Raw genomic sequence first — 14,349 nt, 5'->3', positions numbered from 1 at the left:
GGTCTCCAGCAGAATTTCTATAGCTTCTCTTGGTTTTGACCGACACAAATACTGTGACAGTGGCTTCACAGTAACTATTTGCTTCTGTTTGAAGTGAAGACCTGCAGAAGCCTGAAGAACTTAAGTTTTAAATCTAGAAAAGGGAGCCACTAGCCTGGGCAGCGTTAAGTAGTGAACTTCAGAATGGTGCTGGTGTTTAAAGCTAGAAATAGGTATACTATCTGGCATCATTAGCTTTACACTAGAAGTGTGCAAAGTAGCAAGTGGCTTTGATTCGCCCATTAAAGTGTTAAGGGTACAGAATAAATGTGAACTCTCCTACAGAAGTGCAGCAAGGGTGAGTTATGATCCTATTAGTACCACTAGCTTCCATTTCCAACTAGAAGAGTAGAAACCTGAAGGTCTATTCCATCTTCTACTAACAGGTCATGTTTTGTTAGTATCCAAATTAGCTCTTGGAATCTCAAGTACTTTACTGTAAGCAAATTAGCAGTAGCACAATTTTACTTTATGTTGTACATCTAGTTGCAGGAGCTGAGCCCTCTTCTAGGAGGCAACAACGTCTCAAGAATAATTCTTAGAGGAAATTTATTTTCCCTCCAGAACCAGAAATACCCACTCAGAACATCAGTTCAAGAAATAAACTGGTACTGACAGGTTTTTATAGTCAACCAGAATGTTGAAGCTTATCCTAGCTGAAGTTTCCTAGCAAAACAGTTCAGAGCCACCTTCATATCCCAAAACAACAGCCAAATGCAGCCAGCCTTCTTCTTCCTCTTTCCCCACCCCCACCCCCTAGCTACGGAGGAGGTATTACTTCAAAAAATAGCTGTTTCAGACTGGTAAGTCACCCATTTTCAGCAGTGAGCTTAAGTTACCACCATTCTAACACTCACAGGGTAGTTCTTGCCAGGGAAGTGTTTACTTCCTTTCAGAAGGGCAAAACAAGCTAGTTCTTACCCCTACACAGCTGACATTCTTTGCATATACTAATGCAGAAGCACAGGTAGGAGGAAAATGTTTTCTTTCTCAGCAGCCACAAGCATTACAATCTGGCATTAAGCTCTGGTGTTCAGTTTAAGACCAAGATGTGTTCAGAGAACCCTGGGAATTTCACTTGCCCTTGAACTTCTGAGGGAGGTTCTAGGAATCTACAAGCTTATGATAGGAGAGGAATGCTATCAGAGTAAGTCCTTGTAGTTTGATGGTCAGCATTTATTTCCCTCATTTCTAGTTAAGTTTTGGAGCAACTCTGAAGGTCAACCACAATAATGGAAAATTACAAGCCTCATTCTAGTTTCAGGGAAGCTTTTCCTCCTACTGTAGTCAGGCTAGGTGACAGCCTGTCCCATCTGCCGATCAAGTGCTCAAGGCTCAAAGAAGTCGTATTAACAAAGGTATATTCATTATCTGGGCCAAATAATTTAATTCTGAACAGAATCAGTAGATGAAAGCCACAAATGGTACCTTACAATCGCAGTGCTGTACAGTTTTAGTTCAGGCATATAGCATAAGAGCTCTTGTCAACAGAAAAATTACTGTCTCCATGCAGATGAATCCTGCCTACCTCAACTCCTGAGTGAGACTCCAAGACAGGATTCTGCAAGTGTTAGACAAATAGCCAGCTAGGCTTCCACTTCAGGCAGCAAGGTGTTCTAGCATGTTGATAAATGCAGTTTTGCTAACCTTTATGAGTTCCAGATCACACTGTCCCCTCTCATAAGCAACGCAGGCCAGATGAGGGTCTCTCTTTTCACAGTATTTGCCAACTACACGGCTGTCATAGTAAGGATTCTCACGAAGGAAGCGCTCCGGATTATTGTTACTGTCAATGTAGATTTTGGCCAAGGCATTATGAGTCGCAGGTTCTTCACAGCCTTCATGAATCCTTGATTCAAGCCATGGCAACAGCAACTTAAGCCTTTGAAAAAGCAAACATTTTAGGTTTATAATTCAAACTGAGGTATGCTTGACCGCTACCCATTAATACCTAGCATTCACTTCAAACAATTCTGCTGGTCAGACTTAAAAGCAGACAGAGCCCAACCAGTTATTTCTAGTGAGTCTTAAATGAGTGGAGGCCAAATCTGCAGTTTAACATCAGGGAAGGTTGCAGATGCCAATGCTTTTGCAATGTTACCTTTCAATTCCTTTTCTATTAGCCAGCTCTTCATGCTTAAAGCCATTTGTTCATTTTACAGGTAACTAAAAACTAGTTACACAAGCTGTGATTTACTTCAAAGGTACATCCCATGGTTGGCTGTACAGGAAGTGTTCAAAAGCCATGTTATTTATCATGCAGTGCTGTCAGGCATTCCTATATGGCTCAAATATCAAGAGACTGACTAGAAAATCTAAGCTGCTTTTCTATAAAGAAACTTAAAACAATATTAGGATTGTATCATTCAACAAAATTGCATCTAATTCCATTTGGGTGTACACCAGAGTCAGGAAAGCCTAGGACTGGTATACACAGATGCATTTTCATTACCGATTTCTTTTTTCCACTTCAGCCACCAGCTCATCTGTTGAGAACTGGCCTCTAACCACCATGATCAAGTTCTTAATGACATCTTCAGAACAATCCACATCAAGAAGCCCTCCAACCACTGCTGGTATACGGCTAGGATTCACCTAGAATAAGCCACCATCATACAAATTAGTTATTACCATTACTAATAAGCGACCCCCAGTCTTCCACATGGGGAAGCTCTAGTTAACTTAAGCTGTGCTTTAGAGCAGTGAATTTTACATTATAACACATTTGTATACACATTCCAGGAAAAACTACACTTAAGTTTGTAATGGACAAAAGGCTTATTGGAGAGCCTGTGCACTAGCAGTAGCTATTAGCTAAAAGATGTTGCAGATTTTGCTTTAGTCTACTAAAATGTTCTAAGAAAGGAAACAGCTAGAACTTAAAACTGGATTTTCCTTACCTTCTGTACATAAATCTCTATATATTTCTGCAGGTTATTGCGATATAAGTAGAGCACCAGGTCATGAACAAAGTCAAATCGATCACAGACAATGATCAGAGGAAGCTGGTCTGTAAGCTTTGCCTCCTGTATTGGGGGGGAAGAGTAGGTAAGCAACCACCATTTGCTGAAGCATTTTCAAAGCAGGAAAATCTGACCAAGTTCCTTTAGCACTAGAAGTCATAACACATTCCAATTTAAGACTGACAAGCAGGCAACTGACTTCAAAAGCAAGTCATCCACTATGAATACCATGCAGCCAGTGTATCAGTTGAGTTTTAAGTTTAGGCTCTTCATGAAGTGCCACATTAGGCCTACATCTCTAGCTTCACAATGATAATCAATTTACCTATCAATTCAGGAGACTGTTGCTGGGGCAAGAACTCAACACCACAAAATGAAGTGGCATTAAAATCCTATTTTACCAGTCACAAAGCATGTGAAATGTTGTAGTACAAGTTGACTCTAGTTTTAGAAAGCTTTGTCTAGCCAATATCCTTGATAAAGCTTCTGCTGAATACTTCAGCACAGCCTTTCCTTCTGCCAGCCTGGATTCACCCACTGTTAGGCGACAATAAATTCATGAGTTTGGTACAAGTTATATCATACGGGCTAGTTTTAAAAAGACTGGTTTGTTTTCCCAGAGGTAGCCTAGAAGGACCTATTATATGCCTGGAATAGCATCATATTCCTATTGCAGCTACACAGTAGACTACTCATAGCCTTGAGCTGGTATTTCCCTCCGTTATCTGCTGCTAAGCAAAACATACAGAGGACTGCTCAATCCATTGGACAGAATAATTACCTTCAGAAAGTTCTTCACCCGTTCTGGGTTATAGCAGTTACTTTCACGGCAGATTCTTTCCACTTCCTTTATCTGACCAGTCTTGCAAGCTGCCTGGATGTACTTGAAGTGAACATCAGGATCCTGGCTGAAGTTTACAATGGAACCCAAGAAATAGAACAGTCCTAGGAAGAGTCACATGTTTTTAGCACAGTTAAAAGGGTATGTGAAGCAACAGACTGTACAGGCTTCAGCTTGTAACTTAGTTTCTTAACCCTCTTGAGCAAAGATCAGAAAGGAAGATGAAGCCTGAAAGGTGTGTGTGGGGGGAAGTCCTTCTGATTTTTCCTGCAGTTGAATGAAAGTGACTCTCAGCAGGGTTGAGCTGTCTAGAAGAAAGCTACCCCCAGAACTCACTGTGATAAGCTCACTTTGATAAATGCATCCTAAGGTCCAGCCATGTGACAAGCACCTCTCCCATAAAAGCTACAATCGTTACTATTAGTTTCAATCAAGTAGGGCTTCCAAGTAAGCTGCTTCTCTCTAATACTGTACCTTCATAGCTTTTGAAAGATTCAAAAAGCTCCACAAGAGACTGGGTACCAAGCTGCTCATGGTATTTAGAAGCAACTTGCACGCAGAGTTGTAGGTTTTGCCTAATGTTGGCTGACAGCATGGCACGTAAACACTCCACAGAGTCTTCAACTGAGAGAGAGCCAAAGAAGTTCACAAGCCACTGCAGAGAGAAACAAATTTTTCTCAGTAACTTATATAGCATGACTGATTTCTAAAATGTGACCACTAGCCAGTTTCTACTCCAGCTACTAAAGCAGTCTTCCATGCATTAAGACCAAAGACTTAATAAGAAACACACTCACCACCTTTACAACTACAAAACATGCAGTTTTGAAGTAAGGTTTGAAACACCCACCCAGGAAACTAGGTCAGATTTAAGCGACTGAAAATACAGATTACAGTTTAATCATTAATTGGACATTTTTTTTGAAACATAGCTACATGTGCTAATTCAGTACCTACAAAGCATCTCAGTGGCTGCAGGGATTTTGGTAGCTACACAAGTGCTAAAGGGTGTTCATTTTACTTAAGCTTTCATTTTTTTACCCTGTACAAGAGACTTACCTCAGGATTCAAGAGATGAGTATGAACGACAGCACGTTTAATATCATAGAGATCAGTGTAGTGTTCCAAAGCTCGCTGGAGCAAACCTGCTTTTTCACATAACTGGGCAATATGAGCACGATCATAGTGTGTAAACATTTGGTTTCCAAGAATGGCATCTGCAACCTAGGAGGTTACATTTCATATTCAGACTGTCAGAGAACCATAGCAGCTCAGCCTAAAAGTTGTTGAAAAGTCACAGCCATGACTCATTAGTAGTCTTTGATATTGCTAAATTACTTATAAGTCAGTATTAGACATCACATTACTGTGCAAGCCTACTACTGTCTCTCCTTCACTTTTTGGAGGAACTAGGTTAAGAGGTCTTACCTGAGGGGCATGAATCAAATTCATTTCCAGGAGACGAGTCTGAAGGTGGCCTTCTGCAGGGCGGTTATTTTTCAGGGCATCCAACAGAAAGGATGTGCACTGCTGAATAAGACTGTTCTCCATGAACACATCCACAATCTGTTGAGATTGGTCAAGTTAGAAAAGGGGGTCTAGATACACACATGCACATTTTTCTGTATATGTTAAAAGGTCTGGCTAGAAAACTAGAACAGGAGCTCACAGCACCTGGCATGCTATATTCCCTTTGTTTTCAGAGGATTACCACCCTGGTAATAGACAAGTTTCACACTCTGTCGTCTTTTTCTCTAGAATGTAAGCAGCACATTACTTTGAGCCATTATGCCAGATTTTCCACCCACTCTGTTTAGTTTTAACACAGCATGCAAATCCCATTCCTTCTTTCTTGTTGGGATACTTGCTAAAGAAAATCTAAGACTTAGAAAATTTCTAAGTAGCTGCAATTATTTGATGCAAATTGTTGCCTTATTTCTCTACCCATTTAACTAGAAGTGGCCACTGGCAGCCAGCACTAAACTTAGGTGTATTTGTTCATCTTCCTGTAAATTCTCAGCATGGGAAGAGTTAATGTAAGCTCCGTTAAAGCCAACAGTAAGACAGCAGCACTCTATTGCTTACACTAAGACTGTGGCAGATCCACTACCAATATTACAGCAGTAAGCCAGAAAGCTTCCACAAGAACTTAAAACCACACTTGCCTCTAAAGACTTAATGGCAACCAAACTTGACTAGTTTAGTAACTTTTCTAGCCAAGTCAATTAAGACCTGGAACTGGCCTTACCAGTCCCCAAAACTATGCTATTACCTCTGTCTAGAAAGAGACCAGTACTCTTGTTGTAGGCATCACCTGGTTAATGTTAGCCAGTGGCTCCTCATCCTGTACCAGCATCTGAGAGAACTGCAGGCCTTGCTCTGGACTGACTCTCATCACACTTCTCAGTAAGAAGATCCAGTCTGGGGTATAGCCAACCTAGAGATTTTGGAAACAGTCATGCATACCTAGGAACCTTTACACATCTTTTAAGCCTTCAAATTCCTTAGCATAGGCACTATGTACTGCTGTGAGGTTGCTATGCCCATCCCCCATCTTCCAGAAATTCCCAGACAAAAGCGCTGCTTGTCTGTTGACACAGAAATTCAGTATTCACCTACTTTAACTGAACTTGTGCCAGGCAATTTCTATTGTTAATTAAGAAAACTGCTAGGGATAAATCTTTCAAAAATCTTTAGGTAGTATCTGTCAGATAAGGTCCTAAACTTACAAGCGGACATCAGGCAAATTGTTTTGAAATGTATCCAAACAATAAGTCTTATAAATTTAGGAACAATCTTCTCTTTATTCTCTAGAATAAGCTTGAGCCAGTCCATTAATTTAGTAGCTCAAAATTCTGGATGTTCTGAATTATTTTGCAGACTGCTCAGACCTTAGTTATACACTATAATTTGCACTATAACAATGAAGAAAACACTGTTTCTCAATCTTACCTACTTATCAATCTTAAATGACAGGAACCAAACTTATCTCATGGAAGATAGCTTGAGAATGTACACATTAAACAAGATAGAGTCTAGCAGGTTGTGATAAACAACTTTACCTTTTTAGCATACAGCACTATTTTCTGGAATTGACCAGTTTCAGCAAAGCACTGAATCACTTTGTTTGGCACATTAGCACGAAGATAGACACTGAGTGCAAGGGTTGGGTCAGCTGTCTTCACCAAGTCTCCCAGCTCCTCTGAGCACTCCAGCTGAAGTCAGAAGCAGTATTTTGTCAAGCAAAAGAATTCAGAGACGTAGGATCAACAAAAATATTGTTCACACTCCGTTGTTACAAGACAACAGAATTAAGCCAGTGTCATGATCGAGCCTACCTTGTCTTCCTTCAGCCACTTCTCCAGAAGCTGCTTGCGGCCCTGCTGTAGGACAGGGCGGCAGAGCTCCAGAGACTCAAACTTGTTCAGCTGTCCCTGGTCAAGCAATATTCCAAAGTACTGCAGCAGAGGAGAGGCCTGCCCAGGCTGAGCTGGTACACTCTGGAACTTCCTGATTGTATCACCGGTACGTAGAATTCCCTGAAGAGGCACAAGACAGAAGCAAATTTTAGTTGATGAAGGCTGAATAGTATTAGTCAAAAAACAGGTGTTAAGCTATACACTGAAGTATCTACTCTTAAGCCTTCAGGGTGGAGATCTTCAGACCAATGACATTCTAGCAAGAAGCCAGTGGCCACAGCAAGTCCTATCTATGGCTGGAAAATATAGCAGATACTCCTTTATGGGATACAAGAGTGAGTTAGTCAGAACCACCACCCACCTGCAGAGAACTAAGGCTAGCATTTCAGCACTTCAGTTTTTGACTGTCAAGTACTGAAATGCAAGTAAGCTAAGCAAGTCCACTAAGCTAAGGCAAATCCCCATGACTTCTAAGCTTTACCTTTGGAATTACTTACCTTTGGTGCAGATGCAGCTACTTTAGCAGCATCTGCATAGCTTCCTTGAGCAAACAGTGTGTTGAACTTTCTGGCAAATAATTCCTCTGCCCCAGCTAGATTACTACGTATAGCCATACGCAGTCCCAAGTCAGGATTCTGCAGAACATTTGTAGCGTAGTTCACTATGTTGTCTTCCTCAACACATACAGAAAGCACCTGGAAATGACAAAAGGCATAGAGTACTGTCCTTTCCACAACTATGAAATATAGCAACCAAACTGCAGCCCATCAGTGCAGTAGTAGATTATTAACAAAACAAGTTCTTCCCCAAACAGTTCTGTACTAGGAGAGGTAAAAACTGACTAAAATTGCTACTTGCTCCCTTCCATGACAACAGTTGCATCAAACCACTCATTAGGTTCGTTACATTCCATCTGAGCTTTAGAAGGCTCAACACCAGAATGCTGGATTTGTTACCTGTCCTTTTTTGTTCACACCAATAATGCCTGAGGTAGGTTCATGAGGAGCTGTGACAAAGATAGTATCAGCACTAATACGGTTCATGTAGATGCACACTCCAGACTCCAAGTCATACATGTGAATATATCCATACTTTGTGATCAGGTAGATAACACCATGCTTAATTCCAATCTGCAAAAAGATGAGTTTTTATCAGTCAAGACTAAGACTGTAACAGTTAAGACAGCTGCCTTTAGCCTAGTCACAAGACAGTACAGTAGTGACATGCCTTTGCACTGACACTAAGAACAGATATAGCTTCAGGCTTCTTCCTTACAGACTCAAAGCAATGAATAGCTTTGTTAGCCATTTGGAGACATAGCTCCACTGAATAGAGAGACTGAAGGCAAATTAAAATATACCTGCAGCAAAGGACATACTCCTCATCCTAATGAGCCAGGCTAAGGAAGAAAGCTGGGGCATAATTAGCATTATAGACTAGATATGTCAGTACAAGTTTATTTTCAGAAATATTAATGAGATAATCGCACTTCCAACAAGGCCTACCCAAAGCACCAGCAGAACCTAAACCAAGCCATAGAGTATCCCAGTTTACCTGCCAAGTCACTTAAACTGGGGAGGCTCTCAAGCCAAAATGGTCTTCAGTCAAAGAAGGAACAAGTCTTCAGATGTTTTGTTAATTAAGCCTCAAGCTGAAGTACAGAGCCACATGAGTCCTGCCATGTAGACAGCTTTGTTTAGTTTAAGACATCTCTTGATTCATTTGTGAAGCTGGTCTATTAGACTGGTCAGCAGTTGCATGCTCTGAGATAGTTTGCTTGTATTACACAATGTCTAGCCCTACAGACATGGTGAGTGACATTTGGTCTGTCAAGGCAACCAGATACATTCTTTCCTAAAGAACTTCCCACCAGTTTCCCAAGTCACCTTCTCTGTGACAGGAGGTATGCTGATATAGGACTCCCCAACTCCATTTGTCTCTTAGCAAGATCTACTGTAGATGAAATGCCACTTTTGTGTGAAGCTACATCAAGCCTCGTAACATTTTTATCTATAAACCTGAACATCAGTAGGAAGTTCAATAGCCAAAGCAATGTTAGAGGCATTCTACTGGAGGACACTATTCGGGGTTTTCATGGATCTGTTTTTTTTGTTTTCTTGGCAGGGAATTGCTGGGGGGGGGCGTTGTTTGGTTTGGTTGTTTTGTTTTGTTTTTTTTACTAAAACCCTAAGTTGACATACCTGCACAAATACGGGAACAGCCTATATATTCGTTTGAGTTACTGTGTTAATGTCCAGGCTACCTCCCATAAATCTATTAACACCCCTCCCAGAACTAGGAGGAACGACAGCTAAGCACCAGTAGAAATAATTCTTTACAACAGAGATGGCAACTACTTACTAGGCTATAAAGTTTGGGGGTCAAATATTTACCTGCATTGCCACAGGAAAGTCTGTCTGTGCCTCAGGTGGGAAAAACACATCAACAGCTTTCTTAACAAATGGCTGATTTCCAGTAGCTGGCTGACCTACTTCAATTATGTGTAGCTAGGAAGAAAAAAGTACATGTCACAAGATTTCCTGCAAGTACAGCCACATGAAAGAAGTTTCTCTCTTCAGATATGCTACTGAAGTCAACTTGTCATACTTGGCTGACGAATACCTGCCCAGTCCTGAACCAACACAGTCTGGGGAGCTGTGCTCCAAATATTTATTAGAGGGAAAAAGTCTTCTAGAACTTGATAAAGTAAAAATGAGGAAAAGATTAACAAAAGAAAAAAAACCCCACACACTTTCTATGGAAGCAGACTACAGAATATGTTTCTATTCAAGACAACTTGTCGAAGATATTGAGTGAGACTTGTCGCTTCATCAACAATTTAAGGACAAGACTAAAAAGCTCACAACATTTTAGTGTTACCTCAGCTCTTTACAGACTGCTCTGCAGTTGTAGCATATTCAACTGCTATTGAAGTCCATTGTCAGTTTGATGCAAGCAACCTACCTACAGCATTGAGACTTATCTAGTCTCTCTGTACTAAATTCAAGAAACAAAAGGCTGCTTAAATGACTTAGCTTCATACACACAAAAAACCACATGGGTTAAAGGATCAGCTTAACACCCTGAACTCTGTTCTCATTGCATCTACGTTTGTTCTTATGTTCAAGTTTCACCCAAGCAACTCAAGACTTTTTGCAGTTTCTATCCTATTGAAAGAAAGCATTTTGATGCTGACCAAATAATGCTGCACACATGGTTCCCAAACCGTTCAGAGAGCATGCACTAAACTGATCACTGAAGCTCTATTAGTACAGAGTTCTGCTACAGCAGAACAGGAAAACAGCAGCAGACTTTACCTTGCCCCCTGCAGGACTCCTCACAGCAAAACAGAAGAGGGTAGAAGGTTTGGCATTTCCCTCTATTTTGAACTCTGCAAAAGCTGCTGCATGGCCCTCTATAGGTTGGGAGACTTTTCTATCAACTGAATACAGCTGCATTGCACCAACCACACGATTTTGCTGGAAAAAAGAAAGGTCAGCTTTTAGAGATAAGATTTCAGATGTTTATAGCAATACCTTTGGGACAGTAAACTAAAAAGCAGCCAATGCCACTCACCTCCTCCTCCAACACTTTAATTGCAATAAAGCTCAGATTATTTCTACACAAAAGAGGTATCTTCTAATTTTTGATCTATAGAAACCAAAGTTAAGAAACTATAGCAGCTATTAAATGAAGCAGGACCGGGGCTCTCCCAACTGTTTTCATAGCATGCTATTATTTCCAGGTAACTTACCTGTGCTGAAATTCCTATCAGTAGCAGCCATTTTTGGTGTTCATCTGTTCTGTAATTGATGATTTGGCAGCCTGCAAGACTAGCATGCCTGTCAAACATCTTTTGCGGTTGTGATTCTCCCTCCATGCTCCAGTGGTAGACTGCTGTCTCCGTTACCAATGCAACTGTATTCACAGATATCCATTTCCAGAAGATCACTTCCTCTGCCATTGTGTGGGCTTTCATTTTACTTTTCATCTCAATGTTAAAGATCTGAAGTGTTTTCCCAGCTAGTATGACAAAACATCATAGATAGATTATCACAACGGCCATCCTATAGTTTGCATATTTACAAGCACCCTGTTTAACCCACTATTCCAGTGATATTACAGAAAGGGTTAGTTTCCTGTCACACCTGAGTCTCCTCTGATACTCAACCCTTATTAAACAGAATCCTTTCTCTAACCCCAACACTTCTACCATCTCTGAAGAAAAAAAGGTCTACTTCTTATGGACACTTACAAGGACAACGCAACATCTGACAAGTATTAACAATTTAATTAACTATAAGCTGTAGTTGAAATACAGTCTAAGCTCTGTAGCCCTAGTTTAGGTAGCAGCACTGGTATACCAAGTTATTGGTGTCTACCAGGTGTCATTTGGTATAATTAATAGAATGAATGACTCCAGTTTGTGTCAATCTAGTAGCTGTAGATGACCTGGACTGAGCCCAACAGCGCAACACTTGCAACAGCTCAAGATAGAATGTTCAAAAGAAAAATGGCTGAAAACCACAGCCTCCAAACTGTGCACTTTACTAGGAGATGGATGGGCTCTGTGCAACAGTAACAAAAGTGCCTATTGAGGACAACAGTCAAAAGTTCAGAAAGATTACAGAAAGGTTTGGAGCTTTAGTTCCAGTTAAGGTTACCACTGCATTATGTAGGTAAATATACTGCAGGTTTAATCTTTACTTTAGTATTCCTTTTAACTACCAGACACCTTACTCTAGTAAGGGTAGACTTAAAACTAATGTTAATTGAACCAATCCATACAAAAAATATGGGACTATAATCCTTTCAGGAAGCCAATGTGATGTTTTAATTCACTGCAGATGAGACTACTCATGTCTAGAAATATTGTTTTCTGTTCACAAGACACCCACTCAGACTGCTAGAGTATTGGCTTGTAATGCCATTATTTCTATCCACTTTTCAGAAGTGTTTTCCCTGTTTGTAACACTTCTGACTGTCAAACTGGTAGATAGATGTTCCTTCTACTGGAAAATTTTGATATATGAAGGCTGCTAGCCACTGAGGAATCATTTTCAAGAGATACTAACCCCAAGTTAATACATTTCTTGGACCATTCTATAACATTTTAGTATAATTTATACAGTAAATTGACTGTATTAGTTTAATGCAGTGCCAAGAGACAACACAAGCCTTCAAAGTTACCACAGGCAGTGTTTATGCTCCCTGGGTTAGCTGCATAAAGAACTATTAACCTGATCAACTAGTTTCTAGGACAGCTTGCTAGCTCTCCTGGGACCAAAAGCAGCCTGTTTCTGACCACCTTGTTCTTTACATGCAGTTACTGTATTATACAAATACAATAAGCCCAGGCCTAACATCAGTTATAAACTGATAGCTGCAAACAGCATATTTACTGTATTGGACAGTTTGTCCAGCAGTAGACTGATGCTATTAAGCAATTGATTTCGGAACTTCCACAGTGTGCTGCCTTGCATGCAGAAGGCAGACAAGTAGTTCTGGAAGGGCTCTAGTCACCATCTGAACAGGAATACCAGCGTGTGCATACAGAAACCATTCTCACAGTCAGTCTTTCTGAGAAGAAAGGAGAATATCCTTCCTAGTTTTAAGAATACAGAAGGAACCAATAAGCTACTAAAATGAGCTAAAAGCTCATGCTTATCTATTTTCTAGACTAAATCTGACTGCTGTGTTACAGTTGGAAATGGTTTTAGAAGCTTCATTAGGCAGCTAGCTCTTGATGTTGGGGGCCACAGAAGTCATTCAGCAATACAGTTTAAGTGTTGGCAACACAATCAAACTTCAGAACTCTAAACTAATTAAACTGGAAAAAAAACATTATTTGGCCTGAGAGCGCAAAACCTGCTAACAAGTCAGTGAGGGCAAGCATAAGTTTGAATCTTATGTCTACTTGAACACTTTCTAAGGTCAAGATCTGAGAAGAAGCTACACTCTTACATAAGTTCTTCTGATCAAGCTACCAGACTGATCAGTCTACTGAAGACTGTTCTCTACAAGTGTCATCAAGTAAGCAGATTTGGTTTTTGAACACTGGCACAAGAATTTACATTTCAGTTCACTGGAGCATGAAGTTTCTCCATTCTAGAAAGAATGGAAGCACCCGAGTGCTGCATTCTCCACTTATACCAACAGGGGAGTACTCTCGGCACAGAGCAAAGCAAGAAAATCACAAACACAAGGCCAAAGCATAAACCTCAGTACACCAGGAGAATGCCACGTGCAATCCAGAAATGAAATTGTGCATACTGTATTTCAGTTTAAATCAAAAAACATTTCATTTCTTTTTCTGAGGGTGGGTCGGTATGTTTATTGCTCAATAATCCTTAGATTATCAGCAACTCCCAATCATGGCACACTGTGTCACAATATGCAACAGATTTGACTACTGAAGCCTCAGTCAATCATCAGGGAAAAGTCTGGAGTGACAGACTGATTTGAACCATGTCTTCAGTGCAGTTCACCGTAGTTCTGCTGGTTATCATGAGCTCCACTCATCCTCTTTTCTACCCAACCTCTCAGTCATTAGCTTACTCACAGAAGAAGAGATTAAGTTTGCAGTACCTGACAACACAACTTCGCATGTCAATGTGACATCATTCACTCAACCTTATCTGTTCAGAGGACAAGCTTATTCACTCTGCACAGATAGAACAATACTCCTTTTGAGCAAGTCTTAACCTTGGCAAGAATAAAGCTCTGTTCTTCAAAGCTAATGATGATCCATTTAGGTAGTAGCTTAGTTTTAAAACCAGATGATGTAGTTTCCTTTTAAGAGCTAGATGAAGCTCTGCTAGTATAGAAAAGCCAACTTCCTTGCCAGTATGGTTTGTTTAAACGGGTCCAAGATTAAGGACAGTGAACTCTTACTAGATTTGAAATTATTTTTTCATTGTTACCATTACCCACACGCCAAGTAAGGCAGTCCTTTGCAAGATGTGTAAGCATCTTAACTGAAAGTTTGACTTCAGCTGAATTTGTGATTAACACATTAGTTTCCCCCTAATGTCAATATAAGCCTGAGATCAAAGACAAGAAGTTACAGGTTTTGTGTCAGTTCTGA

The 14,349-nt window shown here is 40.4% G+C and overlaps 1 protein-coding gene across 5 annotated transcripts in view; it reads right to left on the bottom strand.

Annotated features, from left to right (window-relative positions):
- CLTCL1 (clathrin heavy chain like 1) overlaps nucleotides 1-14,349 on the bottom strand; it is a 35,366-nt gene that overhangs the window by 12,902 nt on the left and 8,115 nt on the right. For all 5 annotated transcript variants that reach the window (XM_080374510.1, XM_080374511.1, XM_080374507.1 and 2 more), the window contains exons 3-17: nucleotides 11,017-11,285; nucleotides 10,580-10,741; nucleotides 9,656-9,769; nucleotides 8,219-8,392; nucleotides 7,760-7,957; nucleotides 7,182-7,382; nucleotides 6,906-7,058; nucleotides 6,158-6,280; nucleotides 5,272-5,409; nucleotides 4,903-5,067; nucleotides 4,318-4,498; nucleotides 3,784-3,947; nucleotides 2,940-3,065; nucleotides 2,492-2,634; nucleotides 1,687-1,921 (exon numbers count right to left, since the gene is read on the bottom strand). In XM_080374510.1, coding sequence (XP_080230636.1) covers nucleotides 1,687-1,921; nucleotides 2,492-2,634; nucleotides 2,940-3,065; nucleotides 3,784-3,947; nucleotides 4,318-4,498; nucleotides 4,903-5,067; nucleotides 5,272-5,409; nucleotides 6,158-6,280; nucleotides 6,906-7,058; nucleotides 7,182-7,382; nucleotides 7,760-7,957; nucleotides 8,219-8,392; nucleotides 9,656-9,769; nucleotides 10,580-10,741; nucleotides 11,017-11,285 — 2,546 coding nt within the window. The remainder of the gene's footprint in view (nucleotides 1-1,686; nucleotides 1,922-2,491; nucleotides 2,635-2,939; nucleotides 3,066-3,783; nucleotides 3,948-4,317; nucleotides 4,499-4,902; nucleotides 5,068-5,271; nucleotides 5,410-6,157; nucleotides 6,281-6,905; nucleotides 7,059-7,181; nucleotides 7,383-7,759; nucleotides 7,958-8,218; nucleotides 8,393-9,655; nucleotides 9,770-10,579; nucleotides 10,742-11,016; nucleotides 11,286-14,349) is intronic.

Source organism: Falco punctatus (genome assembly GCF_963210335.1).
Source record: "Falco punctatus genome assembly, chromosome: 1".
Classification (NCBI taxonomy): Eukaryota; Metazoa; Chordata; class Aves; order Falconiformes; family Falconidae; genus Falco; species Falco punctatus.
This window is presented reverse-complemented; position numbering and strand designations above follow the sequence as displayed.